The sequence below is a fragment of the Delphinus delphis genome, chromosome 3 (assembly GCF_949987515.2).
Source record: "Delphinus delphis chromosome 3, mDelDel1.2, whole genome shotgun sequence".
Taxonomy (NCBI): Eukaryota; Metazoa; Chordata; class Mammalia; order Artiodactyla; family Delphinidae; genus Delphinus; species Delphinus delphis.
Window position 1 is genome coordinate 9,207,364 of NC_082685.1, and position 26,000 is coordinate 9,233,363.

The window sequence follows — 26,000 nt, forward strand, 5'->3', positions numbered from 1 at the left end:
AAGTCTGGAGTTCATAGTAATATACAAATGTTAATCTCTTAGTTTTGACATGTACTGTAGTATGTAAGATGTTAATATTGGGGGAAAATGTATGAGGGGTATGAGAATTCTCTGTAATATCTTTGCAACTTTTTTTACATTGAATATAATCCCAAAATAAGAAGGTAATTTTTTTCCCAAGTCATTGAGGTGAAAGATGACATACATTAGATGACTGCAGTTCGTTCTTTCTTTCTTCCTTTCTTTCTTTCTTCCTTCCTTCCTACCTTTCTTCATTAAATATTTTTGGCTGTGTTGGGTCTTCATTGCCGTGTGCAGGCTTTCTCTAGTTGCAGCGAGCGGGGGCTGCTCTTCAATGCGGTGCATGGGCTTCTCATTGCGGTGGCTTCTCTTGTTGCGGAGCACAGACTCTAGGCATGCAGGCTCAGTAGTTGTGACCCCCAGGCTTAGTTGCTCCGTGGAATGTGGGATCTTCCCGGACCGGGGCACGAACCCGTGTCCCCTGCATTGGCAGGCGGACTCTCAACCACTGCGCCACCAGGGAAGCCCCCAAAATTTGTTTTTATCCATGGTGGTATTGCCTAGAAAACGTGAATCATCTACACTTAGTCTAGTAAACGGTTACAGGTAAATTAAAATTTTGTTGCCTGGAAAAGAAAAAAAAAAAAAGAATTTCCATTAATAATTCTTTAGCTCTGAGACTACTGAAGAATGTTTCCAAGTATCTGTTCTCCTCCTCCTTCTCCATATTATTAAGACCTTCAAGTTTTAGCTGGGCACACGACCCAAAAGAGGATCTATAATTTCCCAATTTTCCTTGCAGCTAGGTGTGGCCATGGGACTGAGTTTAAGCTAATGAGCTGTGAGTGGATGTAAATGTGCAAACTTCCCAATCTTAGATGGCAGCATTGACAAGTTTATTCCTATTTTTTTTAAGTCTTTATTGAATTTGTTACAATAATGCTTCTGTTTTATGTTTTGGTCACGAGGCATGTGGGATCCTAGCTCCGCGACCAGGAATTGAACCCACACCCCCTGCACTGGAAGGCAAAGTCTTAACCACTGGACTACCAGGGAAGTCCCAAGTTTATTCCTATTAATGAGCATTTCGCCCCTCCTACCCTCAACATACAAGATAAAAAGAGACCTAATCAGATATGATAGAAGGTCAAGCCAAAAAAAATCAAAATGATCAAGGACACCCTTTGAAATGTGGCCTTCTGTGCCCAATTGCTAATGATTAACCTTGCCCTTAATACTCAGCCATAAAAAAGAATGAAATAATACCACTTGCAGCAACATGGATGGACCTAGAGGTTATCATACTAAGTGAAGTAAACCAGACAGAGAAAAACAAATATCATACAATATTGCTTATATGTGGAATCTTAAAAAAAACGATAGAAATGAACTTATGTACAAAACAGAAATAGACCCATAGACACAGAGAACAGTCTTATGGTTACCAAAGAGGAAAGGGGTGAGGGACAGATAAATTAGCAAAAAACCCCAAAAAAACAAAAAAAAAAAACAAATTTTGGGTGTTTAAAGAGAATATCAAAGGAAAAAAAAATCTAAATACATAAAAAGCCCCAAAGTGTGTAAGATCTTGAATCTTCCTCACCCATATCCAGAATGAAGGAAGGAGAGACTTCTCCCATGAGAAGAATCGTTAAAGGATCTGCTGTCTTCTGTTCTTCTTGTCTGGAGTTTTCTCCCAGACAATGCGTTCATTAATTGCCTTTGTGCAAGATGAGCTCATGAATAAGTTTTGCACAAACCATTAAACTCTTTATTTGGTTATGGCTAACATTCAAAATAAATTAATAAAAGAAAAGACATTCTTAATCTTCTTACAAAGGTAATGAAAAATATAACAAATGTAGCCATCAGTTAAAACTTCTATTTTACATACTATTTGCCTTCAGAACATCTGACTAATCAGGAAAATCTTGCTAGCTTCTTTTTTTTTTTTTTTTTTTGGTCTTATTTCCTTATCCTGAGATGAACCAGATCATAATTTTTATTGGCCGCATTACTTTAGATTACCAAGGGGATCAAAGTTTATATTTAGAGATTAAAGGATTAGTACCAGGTTTTACCAACCAATAAAAGTTTGCTTTGATCGTAGTTCACACATAACAATGCATTCTAAATCAAAGCATGATATCTAAAACTAAATGCAGTCAATATTATTTTGTTCTCTTTTCCAAAGTGCAAAAATCATATATTTTAGAAAACTTCCCAAACACTTACTTTGTCCTCATTTTTTTTTTTTTTTTTTTTGTGGTACGCGGGCCTCTCACTGTTGTGGCCTCTCCCGTTGCGGAGCACAGGCTCAGGACGCACAGGCTCAGCGGCCATGGCTCACGGGCCCAGCCGCTCCGCGGCATGTGGGATCTTCCCGGACCGGGGCATGAACCCGCGTCCCCTGCATCGGCAGGCGGACTCTCAACCACTGCACCACCAGGGAAGCCGCTGTCCTCATTTTTATCTCAAAATCCAAGTCTTCGTTTTCCTAAGGAAAGTTTTCTCTTGATTAGATCTTTTGTTACTGTGTCTGTCCCATTTCTTTTGATCTGACTTTTAGTTATATGATTATCTTTTCTGCTGGATCTCTGCTCACTGACCTCTACATTAATAATTTCTCATAATTTTTATCTCTTTATAGTTCCTTTCTACCTACTGGAGAAAGCTTTTCAACTTTTCCTCCAGCTTAATGCTTTTACAGCCTCAATTTTCCTTGGTACTGTTTCCAATACAGATTTGTAATATGCGAAATAATTTTCTTTTCTTTGTTAATGTACACCCAGTTTCTAATATTTTATTCCCATAGACCAATGGATCCATACTTTGGACTCAACAACCATGATGCCAAAATCTCATACTGGGGACAAATCTCTCTTTTGGATGTGTTCTTTGCATCCTCCACAATACTTACATTTCAGTTCATGAAATTTAATTTGTTGTACGTGTTTCATTTCCTGGGAACTTGACTGTTATAGTAAGGTTGTATTTCTGGTTCGTTCTTCAGTTGGCAGGAAATAGACACAGGGAGCATGGTCGTTTCTAATCCTGACCCTGATCCTTCCTTCTCCTTTCTTTCTCTCTCAGTGGAAGACAAATGTGGGAGAAATGAGTTCCAGTGCCGAGATGGGACATGCATCTCCTACAAGTGGGTTTGCGACGGGAGCGCTGAGTGCCAGGACAGCTCCGATGAGTCCCAGGAGACGTGCAGTGAGTCCCCTTTGGGCGTGACACGCGTCCTAACCTTTTTTTTTCACTCTTTTTTTAAAATTTAAGTATAGTTGATTTACAACATTGTGTTAATTTCTGCTGTACAGGGATTTCCCTGGCGGCCCAGTGGTTACGACTCCACACTTCCACTACAGGGGGCCGGTGTTGGATCCCTCTTTGGGGATCCCCGCAAGCCATGACACAACAAAAACCACTTTTTTAAAAATAAATAAATAAACATTTCTGCTGTACAGCAAAGTGATTTGATGATACTGGATGACAGACTCGGTGGAAATTGGCCAGTGTATTGATGTATTCAGCTGTGAATTGGGAAATGGAGAGAGAAGGTATTACTGGAACTGAAACTTTCCTTTAAAGCCTCTTTTTTTTTTTTTTTTGTAAATCGAGGTGAAATTCACATAACAGAAATTAGCCATTTTCAAGTGATCAGTTTGAGACGGAGGGGGTAGGGATAAATTAGGCGTTTGCGATTAACATATACACACTGCTATATAAAAAATAGATTAACAACAAGGTCCTACTGTATAGCACAGGGAAACTATATTTAATATCCTGTGATAAACCGTAATGGAAAAGAATATATATATCTATATGAATCACTTTGCTGTACACCTGAAACTAACACAACATTGTAAATCAACTATACTTCAATTTTTAAAAAGCCAAAAAAATTTAAAAATTAAAAAAAGTAAAGTTCAGTAGCATGAATACATTCACAGTGCTGTACAACCACCACCTCCATCTCGTTCCAAAACCTTTGCAGCACCTAGCTTCTAATTTTAAACAAGCTCCATTAAATGTCCTTCATTTTGACTCAGAAAAGTGGGCTCGGCACTCCCTGTCAGAAAACTCTGGGTTTTTCCCTTGCAAAGCTCGGACTGGCGAGGCAGGTTGGTCTTCCCTCTGGGTTAAGGCTGAATCCTGTTTCTCCCATAGTGTCTGTCACCTGCAAGACGGGGGACTTCAGCTGTGGGGGCCATGTCAATCGCTGCATTCCTGAGTTCTGGAGATGCGACGGCCAGCTGGACTGCGAGAACGGCTCAGACGAGGAAGGCTGTCGTAAGTGGAGTCACTGGCCTGGTGGCCCGTGGGTCCTGGTTTAGTCCAAGTGACCTGACCGGGTTCCTGGCTAAGGTCAGAGTTTGTTCCCCAAACTGAGGGTTCTGTGAAGAAACAGGCCGAGAGTCTTGGAGGGGAAGGCACTTTGCAGTTGGTTCTGTCTTGTCTCTTTGATTTTATTCATTGTTTATAATTTCATTTTCAATTGCATAGGTTGTTTTTTTTTTAACAAAATAAGGCCCTTTAAAAAACAAAAAACAAAAAATCCTGGGGAAAATTTAAATAACTGAGATCACATCAAATCTTCAAGTTCACAAAATATGAAAACCCTTAAGAGAGTCTTAAAAAAAACTAAAAACGGGGAGTTCCCTGGTGGCCAGGTGGTTAGGATTCTGGGCTTTCACTGCCGTGGCCAGGGTTCAATCCCTAGTTGGGGAACTGAGATCCCACAAGCCATAAGACCCAAAAAGTGAGTGTTTGCTTACATTTACCTTAGAAATGCACGTCTAACCTTGGTTAGTGGTCATCTGATGAAACAGCTCCCTGGGGAACATTTTAATAAATTTATTTTATTTATTTATTTTTGGCTGCGTTGGGTCTTCGTTGCTGGGCGCAGGCTCTCTCTAGTTGTGGCGTGCGGGGGCTACTCTTCATTGCGGAGTGTGGGCTTCTCATTGCAGTGGCTTCTCTTGTTGCAAAGCACAGGCTCTAGGCACGTGGGCTTCCATAGTTGTGGCTTGCAGGCTCTAGAGCGCAGGCTCAGTAGTTGTGGTGCACAGGCTTTGTTGCTCCGCGGCATGTGGGATCTTCCCAGACCAGGGCTCGAACCCATGTCCCCTGCAGTGGCAGGCAGACTCTCAACCACTGCGCCACCAGGGAAGCCCCCATATATTCTTTTTCATATTCTTTTCCATTATAATTTATTATATGATATTGACTGTATTCCCTGTGCACACTATTTTTTTGACTGCATTGGGTCTTAGTTGAGGCATGCAGGATCTTTGTTGAAGCATGTGGGATCTTTCATTTCCTCGCTGGGGCTTCTTCCTCTGTAGTTGTAGGGCACAGGCTTCTCTCTAGTTGTGGCGTGTGGGTTTTCTCTCTCTACTTGTGGCACGCGGACTCTAGAGTGCATGGGCTCCGTAGTTTGCAGCACGCAGGCTCTCTAGTTGAGGCTCATGAACTCAGTAGTTGTGGTGCAGGGGTTTAGTTGCCCCTGCCCCGGCATGCGGGATCTCAGTTCCCCAACCAGTGATTGAACCCGCATCTCCTGCATTGGAAGGTGGATTCTTTACCACTGGACCACCAGGGAAGTCCCCTGTGCAGACTCATACTGCTTCCCATGTACCCAGCCCAACGTGAGAGCTTTATACCCCAAGTCCTCAGCAATGCCTTAAGACACGAACAGATGAGGGAACTGAAGCACAGAGGGGGCCCAGGAGCTGGGCAGTCTTCCGGCCAGGGCAGCGGTTCCGTGTTCAGGGTTCCTGACCACTGCCTTGAGCTCCTGACCACTGGGCTCTGGCCTCTCCTTGGCTCAGTGTCTGCATCTGTGCAATGGGCTTGTGTCAGAATGTGGTGGGAGGCTCCCTGCTGACCGGGCTGTCGTCTCCCGTCCGTCCCCGCAGCCCCCAAGACGTGCTCCCAGGACGAGTTCCGCTGCAATGACGGCAAGTGCATCGCCCCGAAGTTCGTCTGCGACTCGGACCTGGACTGCTTAGATGGCTCAGACGAGGTGTCCTGCCCCGTGCCCACCTGCAGCCCTGCCAGCTTCCAGTGCAACAGTTCCACCTGCATCCCCAAGCTCTGGGCCTGCGACGGCGACCCCGACTGCGAAGACGGCTCTGACGAGTGGCCGCAGCACTGCGGGAGCCCTCAGCCGTCGGACCCCACACAGGGCAACAACCCCTGCTCGGCCCTCGAGTTCCATTGTCGCAGCGGCGAATGCATCCACTCCAGCTGGCACTGCGACCACGACCCCGACTGCAAGGACAAGTCTGACGAGGAGAACTGTGGTAGGGGCGCCGCACGGGTCCCCTCATCTGTCCCCAGGCTCCCCCAAGTCGGGGCAGGGGCAGTGCCTTTAGGTGGTTGAATGGTTTCACATCTCATAGCAAGAAAATCGGTCCCATTTCATGTTCGAGTCTTTCCAGTCACATGGAGGACAAGCTATCCTCCAAAGAGTGCTCAGTCTGGAACACCTATTTAATTAATCTCTTTTGCCCAGGGGAGCAAACTGCAACCTGCAGTATAATTTGGGTCCAGAAAGGATCCTGGGCTCCGGGCCTGGCTGGTGTCATCTGTGCTGTGTGACCTTTGGCCAGGGACCACTGTGCTGTGGTCTCCTCCCCTGCAGATGGGGCAATAGCATCGGCCTTTGCGGGCCTCGGTTAGAATCCAGTGCCATCCAATCGAACTTGCTGTGATGCTGCCCAGTGCACGAGCGCTGGCCAGTGTAGCTGGTGCCACTGAAAGATGGAATTCTTAGGTTGCTTTCATTTTAACTCATTGAAACTTAAATAGCCACAGGTGGTTAGTGGCGACTGTGATGAAGACGTGGCCCTGAGTCAGTGCACCCTGAATCAGGGCCGTTCTTGCACGGCTAGTGATGTAGGTCGTTTTCGTCTTTCTGTTTCTTTGGCATCTTTGCCCACGTGCACAGTGTTCAGAGTTGCAATCGCTGTATAGGTGTAATTAGACATTTTATTTTTTAATTATTATTTTTTTCCTTTTTGGCCGCCCCACATGGCATGCGGGATCTTAGTCCCCAACCAGGGATCGAACCTGTGCCCCCTGCATTTGAAGCGTGGAGTCTCAACCACTGGACTGCCAGGGAAGTCCCGTAATTAGACTTTTTAAAAACTTCTTACACCTTTTAAAAACGATTGAAGGGACTTCCAGCCTGCGGAGTCCAGTGCACCCGGCCGGGTTCAGTCCCTGGACAGGGAACTAGATCCCGCATGCCGCAACTAAAGACCCCACATGTCGCAATGAAGATCCCGCATGATCCCACCTGCGGCAGTGAAGATCCCACATGCCACAACTAAGACCTGGCGCAGCCAAAAAATAAATGAGGCAAAACAAAACAGTTGAAGACTTTGTATGTGATCGATCGGTTCTAAAACTGAACACCCTGGCAGTCCAGTGGTTAGGACTCCGCTCTTTCACTGCCAAGGGCCGGGGTTCAGTCCCTGGTTGGGGAACTAAGATCCCACAAGCCCCACGGCGAGGCCAAAAATAAAAAATAAATAAGTAAATAAACAAATAAAACTGAACACAAACTCATTTAATCCCCATGACTTGTGAGAGCACGCTTCCCTCATTCTTTACAGATGAGGAGACTGAGGCACAGAAAGGCAGAGTAACCCTCTGAGGACACACACCTGTGAACCCGAACCCATCCCTGATCACCCCACCATGTGAACTCTCATCGGAGAGCATGTTTTGCGAGAGTTATGTTCAGTTGTATTTTTTTTTCCTTAATGCAAAGATAGACACAGGGGTTAAAAATAGGATCATTCTAAATACACAAAGCAAAACAAAAAGTAGGATCATTCTCCTCTTTTACCTAGGTCACAGCAGAGCAAGTACACTTGAAAATAACAAGCTCCAGACATTTGCATATTTTTATTTTATTTTATATATATTTTTTTGCGGTACACGGGCCACTCACTGTTGTGGCCTCTCCCGTTGTGAAGCACAGGCTCTGGACGCGCAGGCGCAGTGGCCATGGCTCATGGGCCCAGCCGCTCCGCGGCATGTGGGATCTTCCCGGACCGGGGCACGAACCTGTGTCCCCTGCATTGGCAGGCGGACTCTCAACCACTGCGCCACCAGGGAAGCCCGTTTGCATACTTTTAAAAAGGTGGGTGGGGAGGATCATTCTGCCCATAGATTTATCACCTTTTTTCACTGACCTCCTGAAATCGAATTTTCAAATTGTAAACATTTTGATAGTGAAATGTAACCCATGGGAAAGTGCAGAAAACTTAAGCTTAGAGCTTAATGAATTAGGGTAAAGCAAAAACCTGTTGGAGGTCAAGGTCTGGACCGTGGTTAGAATGACCCTATTCTAGTCATCACGTGTGTCCGCCAAGATTTCATTGTAATGGCCTTTTTAGGTAGTGTCAACTGAAACATGTTTTACGTTTGCAGTGTGAGTCATTTGAGGGGCTGTATGATACTCAGTGGTATTGATATGATTTATCATAGCTTACCTGGCCGTGCCTCTGTCTGGGTTGGGACCACATCACTGCTTTTCTGCAGAGAATGGCCTGTTGGCTCTGCCAGCTTTTTAATGAATTTCCTGCATACGAGGACAGACTGGAGAAAAGTCTAAGAAAACGGTTGTGTTAGGGTGCTTTCCTGCCCACTTTCTTATTTTCCACACCTGGCTCTGTCTTTCCCAGCTGTGGCCACCTGCCGGCCTGACGAGTTCCAGTGCTCAGATGGGACCTGCATCCACGGCAGCCGGCAGTGCGACAGGGAGTATGACTGTAAGGACCTGAGCGACGAGCTGGGCTGCATCAATGGTGAGCTCTGTCCCGCCAGGGTCCAGGGCCATGGGGAGATGTAGGGGGATGAGCATGGTGCATCCCAGACAAGGGAGAAGCCTCCTGTGTGTCCTTGGGCAAGTTACTTGACCTCTCTGAGCCTCACGTCCACTTATCTGCCAAATGGGCAAAAATGTAAGCACCTACTTCAGGACTGTGAGATTTAATGCGGTCGGAGTGTACAGAGCTCATGTCCCTGAGCTCAGTTACATGCACAGTACGATTCCATGTAAAGCACTTTGCTGAATTTACAACATAGCAGTTCCGCTCCTGGGAAACTTGCACTGGGAGAAAAGCTCTAGAACAGGCAGAGCAGCACTGTCCTAACAGCAAAACACTGGAAGCAACCCAAATGTTCATCAGCAGTAGAATTAATTAAAAAAAAATACGTATTTATTTATCTATCTATTTATTTATTTGTTTATTTATTTACTTATGGCTGTGTTGGATCTTCGTTGCTGTGCGTGGGCTTTCTCTAGTTGCAGCCAGTGGGGGCTACTCTTTGTTGTGGTGCACAGGCTTCTCATTACGGAGGCCTCTCTTGTTGCGGAGCACGGGCTCTAGGTGCACTGGCTTCTGTAGTTATGGCACAGGGGCTCAGTAGTTGCGGCTCGCGGACTCTAGACACAGGCTCAGTAGCTGTGGCTCGCAGGCTTAGTGCTCCGCAGCATGTGGGATCTTCCCAGACCAGGGATTGAACCCGTGTTCCCTGCATTGGCAGGTGGATTCTTAACCACTGTGCCACCAGGGAAGTCCCAAAGTATTTTTTTAATTGTGGTAAAATACCTATAACATAAAATTTACCGTCTTAACCTTTTTTTTTTTATCTTAGCCATTTTTAAGGGTCAGTTCAGTAGTGCTAAGTAACCGTCACCACCATCCATTGCCAGAACTCTTTTCATCTTCCCAAATTGAAACTCTGTCCTCGTGAAACACTCACTCCCCCTCCCCCTCCCCCAGCCTCTGGCACCCACCATTCTACTTTCTGTCTCTATGAATTTGACTCCTCTAGGGACCTCATGTAAGTGGAATCACACAGTATTTGTCTTTGTGTGACTGGCTTATTTCACTGAGCATGATGTCTTCGACGTACATCCATGTGGTAGCAGGTGTTAGAATTTCCTCCCTTTTTAAGGCTGAATAACATTCTATTGTATGGATGGACCACATTTTGTTTATCCAGTCATCTGTGGATGGACACTTGGGTTGCTTCCACCCCTTGGCTGTTGTGAATAGTGCTGCTGTGAACAGGGGTATATGGAAATAATTTTAAACGGCACATAGTGGAATACCATACAGCTGAGAAAATGAGGCTACAGCCCTTGTCTGCAGCCCAGGCAAACCTCATAACCTTGGGGTTGGGAGCAAGAAGGAAGTTGTAGGAATTTACTGGGTACAGTTATTATATCATACTCAAAAACAAGCAGAGTTCAACAATATATTGTTCATTCATACATGTTTGATAGAATGATTAATGAAAAAATAAGGAAATGGTAAACCCATAATTCAAGACTATCATTACCTCTGGGCGTAGCAGAGAGTAGGGGGATGGGATGGCAAAGACCACTATAATAGTCTCTGTCAGGGCCCAATGGTACAGGCCAGATAGTAAGTATTTTCAGCTTTGTGGGCCATAGTCTCAATTACAACTACTGGACTCTGCTATTATAGCGTGAAATCCACCGCTGATGATATGTAAATGAATGGGCAGGGCTGTGTGCCAATAAAACTTTATTTAAACCAACAGGCAGTGGGCCAGAGTTTCCCAGCCCCTGCTCTTGGTGACATTCTAATTCTTAAGCTGAGTGGAGGCTTCACAGACGTTCAATAATTATTCTGTTTTATTACCAAATACGTTTGCATCTATTCTTGCATGAATAAGCTATCATATTAATAAAAAGCACTAAGTGGGCTCCTGCTGCTCAGAAGCACCTGATCCTCCTCTGTGGCTCTCATAGTGACTCTGTGTGAGGGACCCAACAAGTTCAAGTGCCAAAGCGGCGAGTGCATCTCCCTGGACAAAGTGTGCAACTCAGTCAGGGACTGCCGAGACTGGTCGGACGAACCCCTCAAGGAGTGCGGTGAGCCCCAGGGTGCGGGCAGCTGGCAGAGCAGGGGTGGGACCCAGACGTGGGTGCTGCGGTGCTGCGAGGGGCTGGCCCACCCAGGCCCACAAGTGCTGTGGGGTGAGACAGATGGTGGGGGGGGGGTGCTGGGGATAAGTGGATTGGCTTTCTAAGCCTTAGTTTTCCCAGCTGTAAAATGGGACAGTAACTGCTCCCACATCCTAGGGCTGCTGGGGATCAAATGATGCAATGCGTGTAGTTTTAGCAGTGCTATGACCCATATTTTGGACTTTACAGGCCATAAGGTCTGTGTCACAGCTCTTCAACTTGGCCATTGTAGCAGAAGAGCAGCCATACAGATGCATACACGTGCATATGAATGCCTGGGGCCGTGCTCCAAGGAATCTTTTATTATGGATACAGAAACTTGAATTTCATAGAACTTTTTCGTGAAATACCATTTTGCTTTCGATTCTTATTTTTCAACTATTTTTAAATGTAAAAACCCTTCTTAGCTGTGTAAGAGCAGGTGGAGGGCTGGCTTTGGCCCATGCCTGGTACAGAGGGTAAGAGCATAGATTCTGGAGCCGAGTGCCCTGGGTTCGAGTCCAGTGCTGTGATCTTGGGCAGGTCATTTAATCTGGCCATGCCTCAGTTTCCCCAGCTGTAGTTCCCTTGCCTTTAGGGTTGTAGGGAGGATTAAATGGGTTAATATATGTAACTGTAGGAAGTTGTATGTGGCTTTTATTTTTTATTTTTTTTGCGATACACGGGCTTCTCACTGCTGTGGCCTCTCCTGTTGCGGAGCACAGGCTCCGGACGCGCATGCTCAGCGGCCATGGCTCACGGGCCTAGCCGCCCCATGGCATGTGGGATCCTCTCAGACCGGGGCATGAACCTGGGTCCCCTGCATCGGCAGGCGGACTTTCAACCACTGCGCCACCAGGGAAGCCCCGGCTTTTATTTTTTATAATTAAAAAAATTGTAATTACGGTTAAAAAAACATAAAAGTTTACCATCGTAACCATTTTTAGTGAAGTTCAGTAGTGTTTTAAGTACATTCACGTTGTCGTGCAACCATCACCACCATCCATCTCCAGAACTGTTTCATCTTGCAGAACTGAGACTCTGTCCCCGTTAAACACTAAGTCCCCCTCCCCCTCCCCCAGCCTCTGCACCCACCATCCTCCCTTCTGTCCTTATGAATTTTACTCCAATAGGGGCCTCAAGGTGGAATAGTGCAGTATTTGTCCTTCTATACCTGGCTTATTTCACTCAGTATAACATCCTCGTGGTTCATCCATGGCGTCCCATGTGACAGTGGCTGAGTCCTCTTAGGAGTCATGGTACTTCTGCAGCTGCACAGTCATTGTGGTGATTATAATGATGACGGCGAAATAGCACAGGGTGGCGGGAGAGTGGTGGCTGGAGGCAAGAGTGTGACCGGTCCCCATCCCCCACCTGGCACAGGGACCAACGAGTGTCTGGACAACAAGGGCGGCTGCTCCCACATCTGCAACGACCTCAAGATCGGCTACGAGTGCCTGTGTCCTGAGGGCTTCCAGCTGGTGGACAAGCACAGATGTGAAGGTGATTCCCGAGCCCCGGCCCTTTCCCTGGACATGGGGAAGGTCAAGCCCTCAGCCTCAGTTTTCCCATCCATTAAGTGGGCGTGGGCACCGTCCCCTCTGTACAGGGCTGGTAGGAGGCCAGGTGCACAGGCCAACTGTCGCCGGCTTGGCTCTCAGGGAGGACTTGCTTCTGGCCTTTGGGGATTAATAATTAAGAAAGAAATCTCAGCTGACTCAGCTTGGCCCTGCTGGCTGTGCCCTGAGGTGAATGGTGAGGTCGGGGTCACTGTTAGAGGTGACACTTGGCTGTTTCCAAGATTTTGTTGGTCAGAGTCCCCGGCCCTGGAGGTCTTCCCCAGAGGGGATGAGCTATCCCCCATTTGATGAGCTGTTCCCCATTTGCCACTGGGATGCACGGCCTTTGGTCAGAGCCCATGGCTCCATCTGCACCCCGTGAGGAAGATGCCCCAAATCTCTCTGTGTCCCATCCCGCAGACATCGACGAGTGTCAGGACCCAGACGCCTGCAGCCAGCTCTGCGTGAACCTCGAGGGCAGCTACAAGTGCCAGTGTGAGGAGGGCTTCCAGCTGGAGCCCCTCACCAAGGCCTGCAAGGCCGTGGGTGAGTGCAGGGAGGCGGCGGGACAGGGAACGAACGTGGTGGGGAATTTTCCCGGGGGTAGACCATCTGCTCCGGAGGCCTCTGGTAGGTGAACACCACAGCCTAGTTAGGAATCGGGCTAGGGAGCTGCCCACACCTGTCCAGCTTCTCTGAAGATGCAGATCAATCCCGTGGGGGATGGTTTGTAGCCCCCAGTCCCATGAGGGGCTTCAGGGCACAAGAAGTGGAAAGCCATGGCCTGAACAGCCTGCACCCCCTCCAGCTAAAGGAACTTATATCAAAAACAGTAAATCCATTGAAAAGAGACCAAAATATAATTGTTCATAATGAAACAAAATAGTACAAATCACTGAGTTTCTTCTACCTGACGTTTAGGTTAGAACTGCAACCATGCACTAATTCTTAGAATCACCTAGATCAAGGGATCCCATGGTTTTGGAGGCATAGCTGTCCTGGTGAAGTTGACAGGTCACCCAAACATCCTTTGTCTTCTGTCATGTTCTGCTCTTGCAGTGTGATTCCAAATGAGGGCCAGTTTTGCAGAAATATTTTAGAGCTGTTTCCCCTAGGACCTCTCAGTCATCATCCCTTTGACAGCTCCCTGGCTTCCCGCTGTTACATCCCCATGTGTGAAGCCCTCCAGGATTTGAGATTTCATTTTCATCCCATTCTGTAGGGTCAGGTCCCTACAGATGCCATCCCAGCTGGAATGCTGTCGTGGGAAGGGATATTCTGACAGGGGTCAGTTGTAGAAGGCTCGGTGTGTTGGTGGATATTGATGTCATGGTTATAGCACAGCCCCCAGAGTCAAAGTGACCCAGGTTCGAATCCCAGCTCTACCACCCACTAGCTGTGTGACCTTGGGCAAGTCACTTCTCTCTGAGCCTTAATTCCCTTATCTGTACAGGGAGCTGGCAACAGCCGCTGCCTGTTAGGAGGGTGAGGGTCAATGAGAGAAAAACGTAGGAAAAGCACTAAGCAGAATTCCCTGACATTAGGAATCACTTTGTTTACATTTGCCGTTATCATTTCTTCATCTTTACGTTCTTCAATGTAAAATGCTGGGGCCCAGATGTTTTCAAATGTAGGTTTTACTATTATTCAGCTATGGTGAGGCCAACAGACCAAACCGGGGTTGTGGGAGAGCCTTTATTGTGGTTTCTGTGGGAAGGAACAGGCGAGTTTGAATAATTTCCGTGGTCTCTGGGGAATAGACACTGGCCCTTGTTGTCTGGCACCTGTCCCTGGGGTGACTAGGGAAGGTGGATAGTGGGCAAGAGTGTGAGACCCCAGTAAAGGATGTGGCGGGGTGTGGGCTGGTTAGTTTGCATTTGAAGTGAGTCATTTACCATGTCCTCCCCGATCCACATCAGAACCACTTTGTTAATACCCCAGGCAGGCATCCTGGTGTCTCCCCTGATTCAGTCAGACCCTGCAGGGTGACAGTGGAGGCCAGGGTCCCTTTCACTCTCCTGAACTCCCCTTCCTGGCTCCCCAGGCACCATCGCCTACCTCTTCTTCACCAACCGCCACGAAGTGAGGAAGATGACTCTGGACCGCAGCGAGTACGCCAGCGTCATTCCCAACCTGAAGAATGTGGTCGCCCTGGACACGGAGGTGGCCAGCAACAGAATCTACTGGTCCGACCTGTCCCAGAGGAAGATCTACAGGTGAGCCTGGGCCCCGCCCCGTGCAGCCCCAGTCCCTGAGTGGACTGAGGGCCCCTGGAGCTGACACTCTCCTCCTCTCCCCTCAGCGCCCAGATCAACAGAGCCTCCAGCTTCTCTTCCTACGACACTGTCATCAGCGAGGATCTCCAGGCCCCCGATGGGCTGGCAGTGGATTGGATCCACAGCAACATATACTGGACTGACTCCATCCTGGGCACCGTCTCAGTGGCTGACACCAAGGGTGTGAAGAGGAAGACGCTCTTCCAAGAGAAAGGCTCCAAGCCACGGGCCATTGTGGTGGATCCCATCCACGGGTGGGTATTCCCAGGGCTGGGGGCACAAAGAACACGGGTGGGGTTCATGAACCGATTAGGGCTCCAGGTGGGGGGAGGTTTGTGCTGAGGTAGACCAGACTGAGTTGGATGCGGGCTGTCCCGAACCCCGGGATGCTCTTGATGTCAGAAAAGAACAAGGCCCAGGGCTTCCCCGGTGGCGCAGTGGTTGGGAGTCCGCCTGCCGATGCAGGGGACACAGGTTCGTGCCCCGGTCCGGGAGGATCCCACATGCCGCGGAGCGGCTGGGCCCGTGAGCCATGGCCGCTGAGCCTGCGCGTCCAGAGCTTGTGCTCTGCAACGGTAGAGGCCACAACAGTGAGAGGCCCGCGTACCGCAAAAAAAAAAAAAAAAAAGAACAAGGCCCAGAATGTGGGCCTCCCCACCCATCCTATGGGGGCCCTGGGGGTTGATGCCCCACCATGTCTTCTGTGTCACCTGAGGTGGAATCAGACCCTGAAAAGCCCTGCCCTATGGAATAGAATCCAAAATCAGAGATAAAATACTGATTTAAATTGATATTAGAGGGACTTCCAGGCGGTCCAGTGGTTGGGATTCCATGCTTCCACTGCAGGGGCCGTGGGTTCAATCCCTGGTAGGGGAACTAAGATCCCAGTGCCAGGAGGTGCGGCAAAAAAAAAAATTTATATTAGAAATGAACACTTGTTAGAAGTTAGAAATTTAAATTCCAGTGTATTATACGGCAGAGTATCCTACACTGAGACGGGATTGCAGAGATGTTTAAAAACGCTCTGGGACAATGTTAGCCGACTGACAGATCACCGCCCGTGGATCACCCTCCTCGGGGTCCGCAGGCCCCGTGGCTGACTCAGCAGCTCCAGTGTCCCCAGGGACCCGTGTCCCCTGGCGGAAAGCCTCTGTCCTCTGTCACACGTACCCTGCACCTGCAGCACACACCAGCTGCCCCAGTACATCATGTGTGGCATTTCACAACCCCAGGATGGGCAGGATGTTCTGGCTGCAATAACTGGAGAAAAGGGAGCATTGGGCCTCAGGGAGAAAATGTTGGCAAAGGCGCACTTGGCTGTCCTTGCATGGTGTCCGTGGCTCAGAACGGACAGACCCCCCTTGGGGTGAAGGTGGGCATGTCAGGTCCTCATCAATCAAGACTAATGCTCTCATTTGGTGGAGGGTCACCCGGTCCACCCTACTGCCAGCAGAGAGAGACACCCTCCCCGACACACTCCACTTATCATTATTTATTTTAAAATATTTATTTATTTGGCTGCGCCAGGTCTTAGTTGCAGCACGCGGACTTCTTAGTTGCAGCATGCATGTGGGATCTAAGTTCCCCGACCAGGGACTGAACCCGGGTCCCCTGCATTGGGAGTGGGGAGTTTTACCCATCGGACCACCAGGGAAGTCCCACACGCTCCACTTAGATGCGTGTTGTGTGCTCTGCTATTGATTGATTGATTGCCTCGCTGCATGGCTTGTAGGATCGTAGTTCCCTCAACCAGGGGTCAAACCCGTGCCTGGAAGCTCAGAGTCTTAACCACTGGACCGCCAGGGAGTCCCCAAGTGCTCTGCTTTTGTGTTTCTTCTCCCCACCCCCAATAGCATGGAATTCTTTGCCCGACCTGGCTCTTTCATTTGGCCTATGGGTTTCCTTCCCTGCCAACCCGATGGGCCATGATTTATTTAAACTGCTCTCCAGCCCCTGGAAATTTAGGTTTTTACCCCCTGCCTCATACAAAGTAGCCATGAATACCTTTGAATGCCTTTGAAGGTGAGTCGCTGCAGTTTATCTGCAGGATAACATTCTAGAATTTGGATTACAAATAGGTCTGAGGGTACTTACATGGACATAGCCTCAAATTGTCCTTCCAAGCAAACATTGTGATACTGACCCTCCCGCCAGAGGCGCACCCTAGGACCCGTTTCCCCATACTCTCACCAAAGGGTTTTCCATCTTTGTAATCATGATGGGGAGGGTGTATTCCAGGGTAGTTTTAATTTGTATTAGGTCACTTGTGAGTTAGCCTGAGCATCTCTTCAGATGTTTAAAAGCCTTTGGAGCGACTTCCCTGGAGGTCCAGTGGTTAAGACTCCGAGCTGCCACTGCAGGTGGCACAGGTTCAATCCCTGGTCGGGGATCCTGCATGCTGCAGGATATGGCAAAAATAAATAAAATAAGATAAATTAAGATTTAAAAAAGAAAGAAAGAAAGAAAATAAAAGCCCTTGGAGATCCACTTGTAAGTATGGATCCAAAAGAATTGAAAGTAGGGACAGAAACAGATGTTTGTACACCCGTGTTCTTAGCAGCATGATTCACAGTAGCCAAGTGTCCATCTGCAGAGGATTAGATAAACAAAGTGTGGCATATGCATACAGCGAAACTTCATTCAGCCTTAAAAAGGAAATCTGACACCTGCTACAACATGGATGAACCTTAAGGACATTATGCTTAGTGAAATAAGCCAGTCACAAAAGGATAAATACTGTATGATTCCAGTTATGCGAAGTCCCTAGAGGAGTCAGATCCATAGAGACGGAAAGTAGGAGAGTGGGTGTCAGGGGCTGGGGGAGGGGGATGGGGAGTCAGTGTTTAATGGGGACAGAGTTTCAGTTTGGGGAGAAAAGAAAGTTCTAGAGATGGATGGTGGTGATGGCTGCACAGCAGTGTGAATGTACTTCATGCCATTGAATTGTATACTTAAAAATGGTTAAATGCTAAATTTTATGTTATGTGTGTTTTACCACAATTTAAAAAAATCTCTCTTTGTGTGTGTGTGTGTATATACATGTATGTATATGTAGGGGTGTGTGTGTGTGTGTGTGTGTGTGTGTGTGTGTGTATATATATATATATATATATATATATATATTTGTATTTAAAAAGCCAAAAAATTACCCCCCCCAAATTTATAAAAAACCCTTAGAAAGCAGTGTTCAGGGTGCAGATTCCAGGGCCTCAGTCCCAACATTGGAATGAAAACCTCCCTTTGTTCTCAAACGTCCTCCAAATCCTGCCAGGTCTCACCAGGTGTGGGTCTTGAGGGCAGCAAGGTCAGGGAAGCAGAAAGAACCCATCCAGGGTCTCCCCAGAACCAACTGGGAGTCCTGGCCTGGCTGCTTCAGGGGCAAGCAGCTCTTCTGGGTAGGCAGAGCCTCCCTCCCTGATGTCCTCCTGTCTGTCCTTCCCGCTGTCCCACCAGCTTCATGTATTGGACAGACTGGGGAACCCCCGCTAAGATCAAGAAGGGGGGCCTGAATGGCGTGGACGTTTACTCGCTGGTGACGGAGGACATCCAGTGGCCCAATGGCATCACCCTGGGTATGTTGGGAGCACAGTGGTCCTGTGGGGTCAGGCACAGTCTGGAAGAGAGGAAATGGCCACGGGCCTCCCTGAGATTTTATAACCTGAAACTCAGCTCCCATTCCCCCACATACCTGCATGCGGTTCAGGCTCACACATGGGGGTGGGGATGGGGGCAGGGTCTGAACTGCTTTCCTGGGCGCATCTCTGCTGGGTCCTTGGGGGTCTCCCTCCTGTGGGGAGCAGCGTGCCCAAGCCCCAAGCACCGCCCCCCGCATCACGTGTGACCACTCCTTGTCCCCCCCCACCCCCATCTTGGATTCTAGATCTTTCCAGCGGCCGCCTGTACTGGGTCGACTCCAAGCTGCACTCCATCTCCAGCATTGATGTCACCGGGGGCAACCGGAAGACCATCCTGGAGGACAAGAAGAAGCTGGCGCACCCCTTCTCCTTGGCCATCTTTGAGGTGGGTGCTGGGGGCAAGCGGTCGCTGCTTCCGTGCTTGCGGGAATTCACAGTCAAGTGCTGCTGACTGAGCATCACTTACATACAAGGCGCGAGCGCTCCTGCTAACAGGTCCACACACATCGTGTAGTCATTCAAGCCCAGACTAGGTCAGAAAACTGCTGGTGACCATGAAGAGGTCTTAGACCAGGAATTAGGGATTTCCCTGGCAGTCCAGTCGTTAGGAATTAGCACTTCCACTGCAGGGGACCCGGCTTCCATCCCTTGACGGGGAACTAAGATCCCTGCAAGCCGTGAGTCAAGGCCAAAACAAAAGGATGCTGCTCAACACCCTGCAAGAGAATGGGGGTGCCCATCAGGAAGGCTTATGTGGCCCTAAATAGCATCCCAGTGGGGAAACTCTGCTCTAAAGAATGTTGCTGTACAGTTGACCCTTGAACAACGTGGGGTTTGGGGCACTGACCCTTCACACAGTCGAAAATCTGAGTATAGTTTAGAGTCGGTCCTCCGTATCCAGGGTTTGTTGGTATCTGTAGTTCCACATCCGTGGATTCAACCAGCTGGGAATCGTGTATTTACTACTGAAAAAAATCCACGCAGTTCAAATGCATGTTGTTCAAGGGTCAACTGTATTCGTAAACCCACGTTCAAGCAGCACGATCCACAAAAGCCAAGAGTTGGAAGCAACCCAAGTGTCCATCAGTGGATGACTGGATAAACACAATGCGGTCCATCCATCCAATGACATATTATTCAGCCTTAAGAAGGAAGGAGATTTTGACACCTGCTATAACATGGATGAACCTTGGGGACATTATGCTCAGTGAAATAAGCCAGGCACAAAAAGACAAATACTGTGTGATTCCACTCATTTGAGTCCCTAGAGGAGTCAGATTCATAGAGACAGAAAGTAGAATGGTGGGCGCCAGGGGCTGGGGGAGGGGTATGGGGAGTGAGTGTTTCATGGGGACAGAGTTTTAATTTGGGAAGATGAAAAAGTTTTAGAGATGGATGGTGGACACAACAATGTGAATATACTTAATGCCAAAGAACTGGACACTTAAAAATGGTTAAGATGGTAAATTTTACATAATGTGTATTTTACACAATTATTATTATTTTTTATTTTTATTTTTATTTTTTTGCCACGCTGCTTGGCATGTGAGATCTTAGTTCCCTGATCAGGGATCGAACCCACGTCCCCTGCACTGGAAGCGTGCAGTCTTAACGACTGGACTGCCAGGGAAGTCCCCACAATTAAAAATTTTTTTAAGAAAAAGAAAAAAGAAATGATGCTACCACCCAGCACTGCTTGTTCCCCAGAGAACCCCAGTAACTTCAAGGGGTGTGGAGACAGTGGTCTGTGTCCCAGCCCCATGGTTGATGGGATCTGTCATCTTCCTTAACTCCCATGTAGGATAAAGTATTTTGGACGGATATTGTCAATGAAGCCATTTTCAGTGCCAACCGCCTCACGGGCTCGGACATTAATTTGATGGCAGAAAACCTGCTTTCTCCAGAGGACATCGTCCTTTTCCACAACCTCACGCAGCCGAGAGGTAAAGATGGGATGGCCACCCCCACCTCCACGTCCCTGCCGGCGCTCTGGAATTTTCTAGAAATTTTCTGACCTCGTTCTCACCCTGCCTCCCTGCCTTTTCCGCCACAGGGGTGAACTGGTGTGAGAGGACTGCCCTCCGCAACGGTGGCTGCCAGTACCTGTGTCTGCCAGCCCCGCAGATCAACCCCCGCTCGCCCAGGTTCACCTGTGCCTGCCCCGACGGCACGCGGCTGGCCGAGGACATGAGAAGCTGCCTTGCAGGTGGGGGCACCAGTCTGCCTCCTGCCACCCTTGCAGGTCAGCCCAGCAGCTGGACCTTCCTGACCCTCACTTTACTCATCCATCAAATGGGAGAGTGAGGCCCCAGGAGGCCCTTGTAAGGCCTTTCTCAAATGCTGGGTGCATCAGCACAGTGCCTGGCAGGGAGATGGACTCAGTTCACCTGTAAGGTCTAGTTCTCTCTTTCCCAGACCTCTTGGGTGGGGGAGGGACTGGTTTTATTTTATTTATTTATTATAAATTTACTTATTTTGTTTATTTTTGGTTGCGTTGGGTCTCTGCTGTTGCACGCGGGCTTTCTCTAGTTGCGGCGAGCAGGGGCTACTCTTTATTGCGGTGCGCGGGCTTCTCATTGCAGTGGCTTCTCTTGTTGCGGAGCATGGGCTCCAGGCGCGCGGGCTTCAGCATTTGTGGCGCACGGGCTTAGTTGCTCTGCGGCATGTGGGATCTTCCCATACCAGGGCTCTAACCCGTGTCCCCTGCGTTGGCAGGTGGACTCTTAATGACTGCCTGCGCCACCAGGGAAGCCCGGGACTGATTTTAGTTGCAGACACTGAGGGAGAAGGTGGCCCCCTTTTGATTCTCCTCATCCTCAGAGAAAGTCTCCATTTGGGGCCAGTGTGTCTGTAACACTTAGGAATCTTCCTTTTGAAAAACAACGTGTAATATAATAACATAGATATTGGTGGGTTTGTATTTTCAGTGCGTTTATCTTCAGTTATTTCTTTGTGGCCCATGGCACTTGCTTCCTATCCGTTGTCAGCAGCAGCGCAGCTATCAGTGGGGCTCAAGCTGCAGGGCACTCAGGAACTGTTTATTCTTTCAGAGACTGAACCTGCAGTGACCACCTGGAGGCCCTCCACAGTCAACTCGACAACCGTGGGTCCGAAGCGCACAGCCAGTCCTGAGCTCACCACGGCAGAGTCAGTGACGATGTCCCAACAAGGTAAAGGCTGGGGTCACCCTGGCCCCGGTTCATTGATATGAGCATGTTGGTGAAGAGACAGAGTGGATTTAGTCTTGGCTCCTTTTCTCACTGTCTCTGGCATGGTGGAAGCCTCAGTTTCCCTACCTATAAAATGGAGCTAATAACAGTGCCCACCCACCTTCCTGGAATAGTGGGGATCACATGGGCTTTTTCAGGTGTCTGCCCAACAGGGCCAGGACTAGCATGAGGCAGGTCAGGCACTCCCTGGGGCAGCATCTAAAGGGGGCACCAGGGACTTCCCTGGTGGTCCAGTGTGTAAGACTCTGAGCTCCCAATGCAGGGGGCCTGGGTTTGATCCCTGGTCAGGGAACTAGATCCTGCATCCCACAACTAAGTTCGCATGCCTCAACTAAAGACCCCCGCAGGCCACAACTAAAGAAAGACCCACCCCTGCATGCCACAACTAAAGATTTTGCATGCTGCAACTAAAAGATCCTGCATATGGCAACGAACATCCCATGTGCCGCAACTAAGACCCGGAACAGCCAAATAAATAAATAAATATTTTTTAAAAATAAATAAATAAAGGGGGCACCAAAATACCCAAGATTCAAGTAATATTTTAATGCAGTATTTTTTTTAAAAAATTGAATCCTCAAACTATGGCATGTGGGGTCAGCCACCTGTTCTAGTAAATAAAGTTTGCTCGGAGCCAGTGTCTCAGTGAGGCAGAATCTTGCAAAGTGTATAGTCAGATCCTGTTTTCCTAAAAGTTTTGCTATTTTGGTCACCATGAGGTATCGGCATTAATTTTTCTTTTCTTTTCTTTTCTTTTTTCTTGGCCGTGCTGCGTGACTTGTGGAATCTTAGTTCCTTGACCAGGGATTGAACCTGAGCCCTCAGCAGTGAGAGCGTGGAATCCTGACCATTGGGCCACCAGGGAATTCCCGTTGGCATTAATTTTGATTTTTAAAAACAATGCAGGGACTTCCCTGGCGGTCAGAGATCTAAGATCCCGCATGCTGCACGGTGTGGCCAAAACAGGAGAAAAACAAAAAAACAATGCATTATAATATTACTGGTTTACTGAGTTTTGGGGGGACCCCTTTAAATTTAGTGCCTGGGATGAGTCCCTCTCTCTCCTCATCTTAGCCCACCCTCAAGGTCATGATCTACCTCCCCAGCTGGAGGAGGTGAGAGCTGGGCTCTCAGTGAATTGGAGCCCACCATTTGCTGCTTTGTCCAGCAGAGGGCGCCCGACCCCGTTTTTGAGCAGCCCGGAAACAGAGCTCAGACTTTTCTGGCCAGGAGAAAAAAAAAAGGCACATCAGCAAGTTTCAGACTTTTTTTTTTTTTTTTCCCCTCAGAATAGCTGAATCCTTTGTTCAACCATAAAGGAGATAAAACAGAAACTATATGGTTGAAGGAGGCCCAGAACCCTTCTCACTTGAAGGACCACTGCTTAAAAAACCGTTTCACAGATGGGCCCGTCGAGGGCTTCTCGAATTTGGCAAAGGAGCCCTTTTAAGGGAAAAATTTTTCAAGGACACCAATGCTGCTGCCCAAAATTATTTTTGTGACAAGGTTTCTTAAATATGCGTAAGTGTAAAACTGCATGTAAACTCTGTCCACAACACGTGCGACAGCGGATTGAATTAAAACCCAGAGGGATTTGAACACAACCGGAGACGGTCATCACTGTTCACCGGCCTATGTGTGGCTTGGATGTGGCTTGTGCAGTCTTCCCAGCTCACTGGCCTGTTTGTAGGCCTTTAAACTTTCACGTGCACAGCCCCTCACATTGTCCGGCCCAGGTGCATGGGCGTGGTTATATAATGAGGTTCCCCCCCTTCCAATATTTCTTATTAGGTGGGGACAGCTGGCGCAGGACTATGGGGCTTTGGTGCGATGCAACCCAGGCACTGGGATTGCTGAGTATTACGGGGACAGAAGTTGGCCCCGGCCCCATCCAGAAAAGGCTCCTTGTCATCAAATGCAGAAGCAGGTTGAAAAATTCCACCAGTGACCTCGCCAGCCACTGGGAATGTATCTGTAGGCGTTGGTCTCAGGGACCAGCAGTCCCTTCCCCAGTGCCTTGTAATGTGAGGCTAAAGGACCCTCTTAAATTTGCCCCAAATCCCATAACCCCGATTGCTAACAAGCGAGGCCCTGGAGGAAGCCAGCCCGGCTCCTCTCACACCTGGGAGATGCTCGAAGTTCCTTTGAATGTTTGAGGACACTGAGAAATGTCAGGCATTTTCCTTTGCGGGTTGTCATCATACACCTGCTGTGTTTTCCCGCCTCTCACTGGGGAACTGGGCCTCACTTTCTCCCTTCTCCCTTGCAGTCCTGGGTGATGTTGCCGGCCGAGCGGATGCGGAGAGGCCCCAGGGCGTGGGTGCTCTGTACATCGTCCTCCCAATCGGTAAGCCTGTGGCCGGTCCTCCCCTGGTTCCCGGGTTCCTACAAAATGATCTCCGTGCCCAGTAAGCCAGTCTGGTCCACCTTTCCTCCAGGAATGGGGTAGCCCTGCTGTGCATCCTGTTCATCACTGGGCCCCCCTTCCTAGCTTCATTTACTTAACAAATATAGTTGAGTGCCTGTTGTATACCAAGATTGCTTCCGGGCACTGGGGACACAGCCCTGAAAGAAACAAACATTCCTCCCCCCACCCCCCACCCCCTCCTCGGAGCTGATGGTGAGCAGAGTGGGGCAGTCGATGTGTCACAATGGGGGAAGTGGGGCTGGGCCAGGGTCCCCGGTGTGAGTATGGGCGGCCTCGCCAACACCCAAGGGATGGGAGGGCAACCAGCAGGGGCGCCTCCTGGTGAGCGGTTCTCTTGCAGGGGGCAGTTGGGAGATTTCTGCTTCCCCCCCGCCACCCATCAATCATGGCTTGGTCAGCATCACACCCATTTTTCCTTTTTGAAAAAAGTCCTTTCAAGGTGTCCCTTCACAGAGATGAGAGATCTAAGTGCCCAACAGCTGTGTGCTGTGGGTTGGCGGCTGGGCCCCTTACCTTCCTTGGGGCTGCCGGGGGCCCAGCAGAGCCTGAGCCTCTCCCACTCTCTGGACCAGAATATTTTTCAGACCTGGGCCGGGTGAGCCCTTGGCTGTTCCCTGGATCTGGGGGAGGGGGTAGGGAGGGGACAGGAAGTGCCACCCCAAGGCCCACCATAAAGGATGCAAAGAGGGATCCAGCCCCACCCAAGTTCAAACAGAACCAGAGTACACTGTGGCCCTGTATGTAGAGAACAGTCCTATTTCTGAAAAAGCGGTGGCTCCCATGTGACTAATCACAGAAACAAACTGGAAGAATTGAAAATAGTTGGGTATTCAGAGGGTGAGGCAGGGCTTCCCTGGTGGCGCAGTGGTTGAGAGTCTGCCTGCCGATGCAGGGGACACGAGTTCATGCCCCGGTCCGGGAAGATCCCACATGCCGCGGAGCGGCTCGGCCCGTGAGCCATGGCCGCTGAGCCTGCGCGTCCGGAGCCTGTGCTCCGCAACGGGAGAGGCCACACAGTGAGAGGCCTGCGTACCGCAAAAAAAAAAAAAACAACAAAAAAAGAAAGAGGGTGAGGCAGTCACAGTGGTCTTCAAGCTAGAGATTTGTTATGCTCATAGATAGATTTTTTTTTTTTTTTTTACAACGGGCAAGTACTGCTTTAAATGCAGAATAAAACCCTTTACAAGTTGAAAGGGCCTGACAGCTGAAGGCAACATCTCTCCCCTCTCCCTGCAGCGCTGCTCATCCTCCTGTGCTTCGGGACCTTCCTCCTCTGGAAGAACTGGCGGCTTAAGAGCATCAACAGCATCAACTTTGACAACCCTGTGTACCAGAAGACCACGGAGGACGAGGTCCACATCTGCCGCAGCCAGGATGGCTACACCTACCCATCGGTGAGCTGCGCCACTTGGGACCTCGCTGGTGCCCGTGTGTCCGTCTGTGTGTCTGTCATGTCTCCTCAGGGCCAGGTCCTCCCCAGAGAGCAGACATTCTCACTGTGTGGGGACGGGGCCAGAGGATAAGCAAAAGGATCGTAGGTCCGAGGGTGAAAGCCAGAAGGGGGACGGAGAGTGGTTTGTGGGTCTGGGAGGGAGGGGATGCAACTTTAGGTGGGCAGGAAGGCTTCTCTGGGCAGGGAGTGTATGGTGTGCAGAAGGCACCACCTGTGCAAAGGCCCTGTGGCGGAACCCTGCCTGGTGTGTTTGAGGAGCAAGGAGGCCACCAGTGTGACCGGAATGGAGAGAGTGGGGGAGGGTGGGAGGGGACAGGGCAGATGGAGCAGCACCCTCGGAATGAGGTGGGAGCCACGGAGCCACACGATCAGACTTGGGTGGTCACGGCGCTCCCT

At 49.0% G+C, this 26,000-nt stretch overlaps 1 protein-coding gene across 2 annotated transcripts in view; it reads left to right on the plus strand.

Moving 5' to 3' along the window:
* Nucleotides 1-26,000, plus strand: part of LDLR (low density lipoprotein receptor) — a 35,849-nt gene that overhangs the window by 7,897 nt on the left and 1,952 nt on the right. Inside the window, exons 2-17 of one of the 2 annotated variants that reach the window (XM_060007784.1) lie at nucleotides 3,115-3,237; nucleotides 4,195-4,317; nucleotides 5,946-6,332; nucleotides 8,727-8,849; nucleotides 10,829-10,951; nucleotides 12,407-12,526; nucleotides 13,003-13,128; nucleotides 14,627-14,798; nucleotides 14,885-15,112; nucleotides 18,312-18,430; nucleotides 18,739-18,878; nucleotides 20,295-20,436; nucleotides 20,547-20,735; nucleotides 21,544-21,663; nucleotides 23,993-24,070; nucleotides 25,388-25,545. In XM_060007784.1, coding sequence (XP_059863767.1) covers nucleotides 3,115-3,237; nucleotides 4,195-4,317; nucleotides 5,946-6,332; nucleotides 8,727-8,849; nucleotides 10,829-10,951; nucleotides 12,407-12,526; nucleotides 13,003-13,128; nucleotides 14,627-14,798; nucleotides 14,885-15,112; nucleotides 18,312-18,430; nucleotides 18,739-18,878; nucleotides 20,295-20,436; nucleotides 20,547-20,735; nucleotides 21,544-21,663; nucleotides 23,993-24,070; nucleotides 25,388-25,545 — 2,471 coding nt within the window. The remainder of the gene's footprint in view (nucleotides 1-3,114; nucleotides 3,238-4,194; nucleotides 4,318-5,945; nucleotides 6,333-8,726; nucleotides 8,850-10,828; nucleotides 10,952-12,406; nucleotides 12,527-13,002; nucleotides 13,129-14,626; nucleotides 14,799-14,884; nucleotides 15,113-18,311; nucleotides 18,431-18,738; nucleotides 18,879-20,294; nucleotides 20,437-20,546; nucleotides 20,736-21,543; nucleotides 21,664-23,992; nucleotides 24,071-25,387; nucleotides 25,546-26,000) is intronic. The other variant, XM_060007785.1, reaches the window with a different exon arrangement.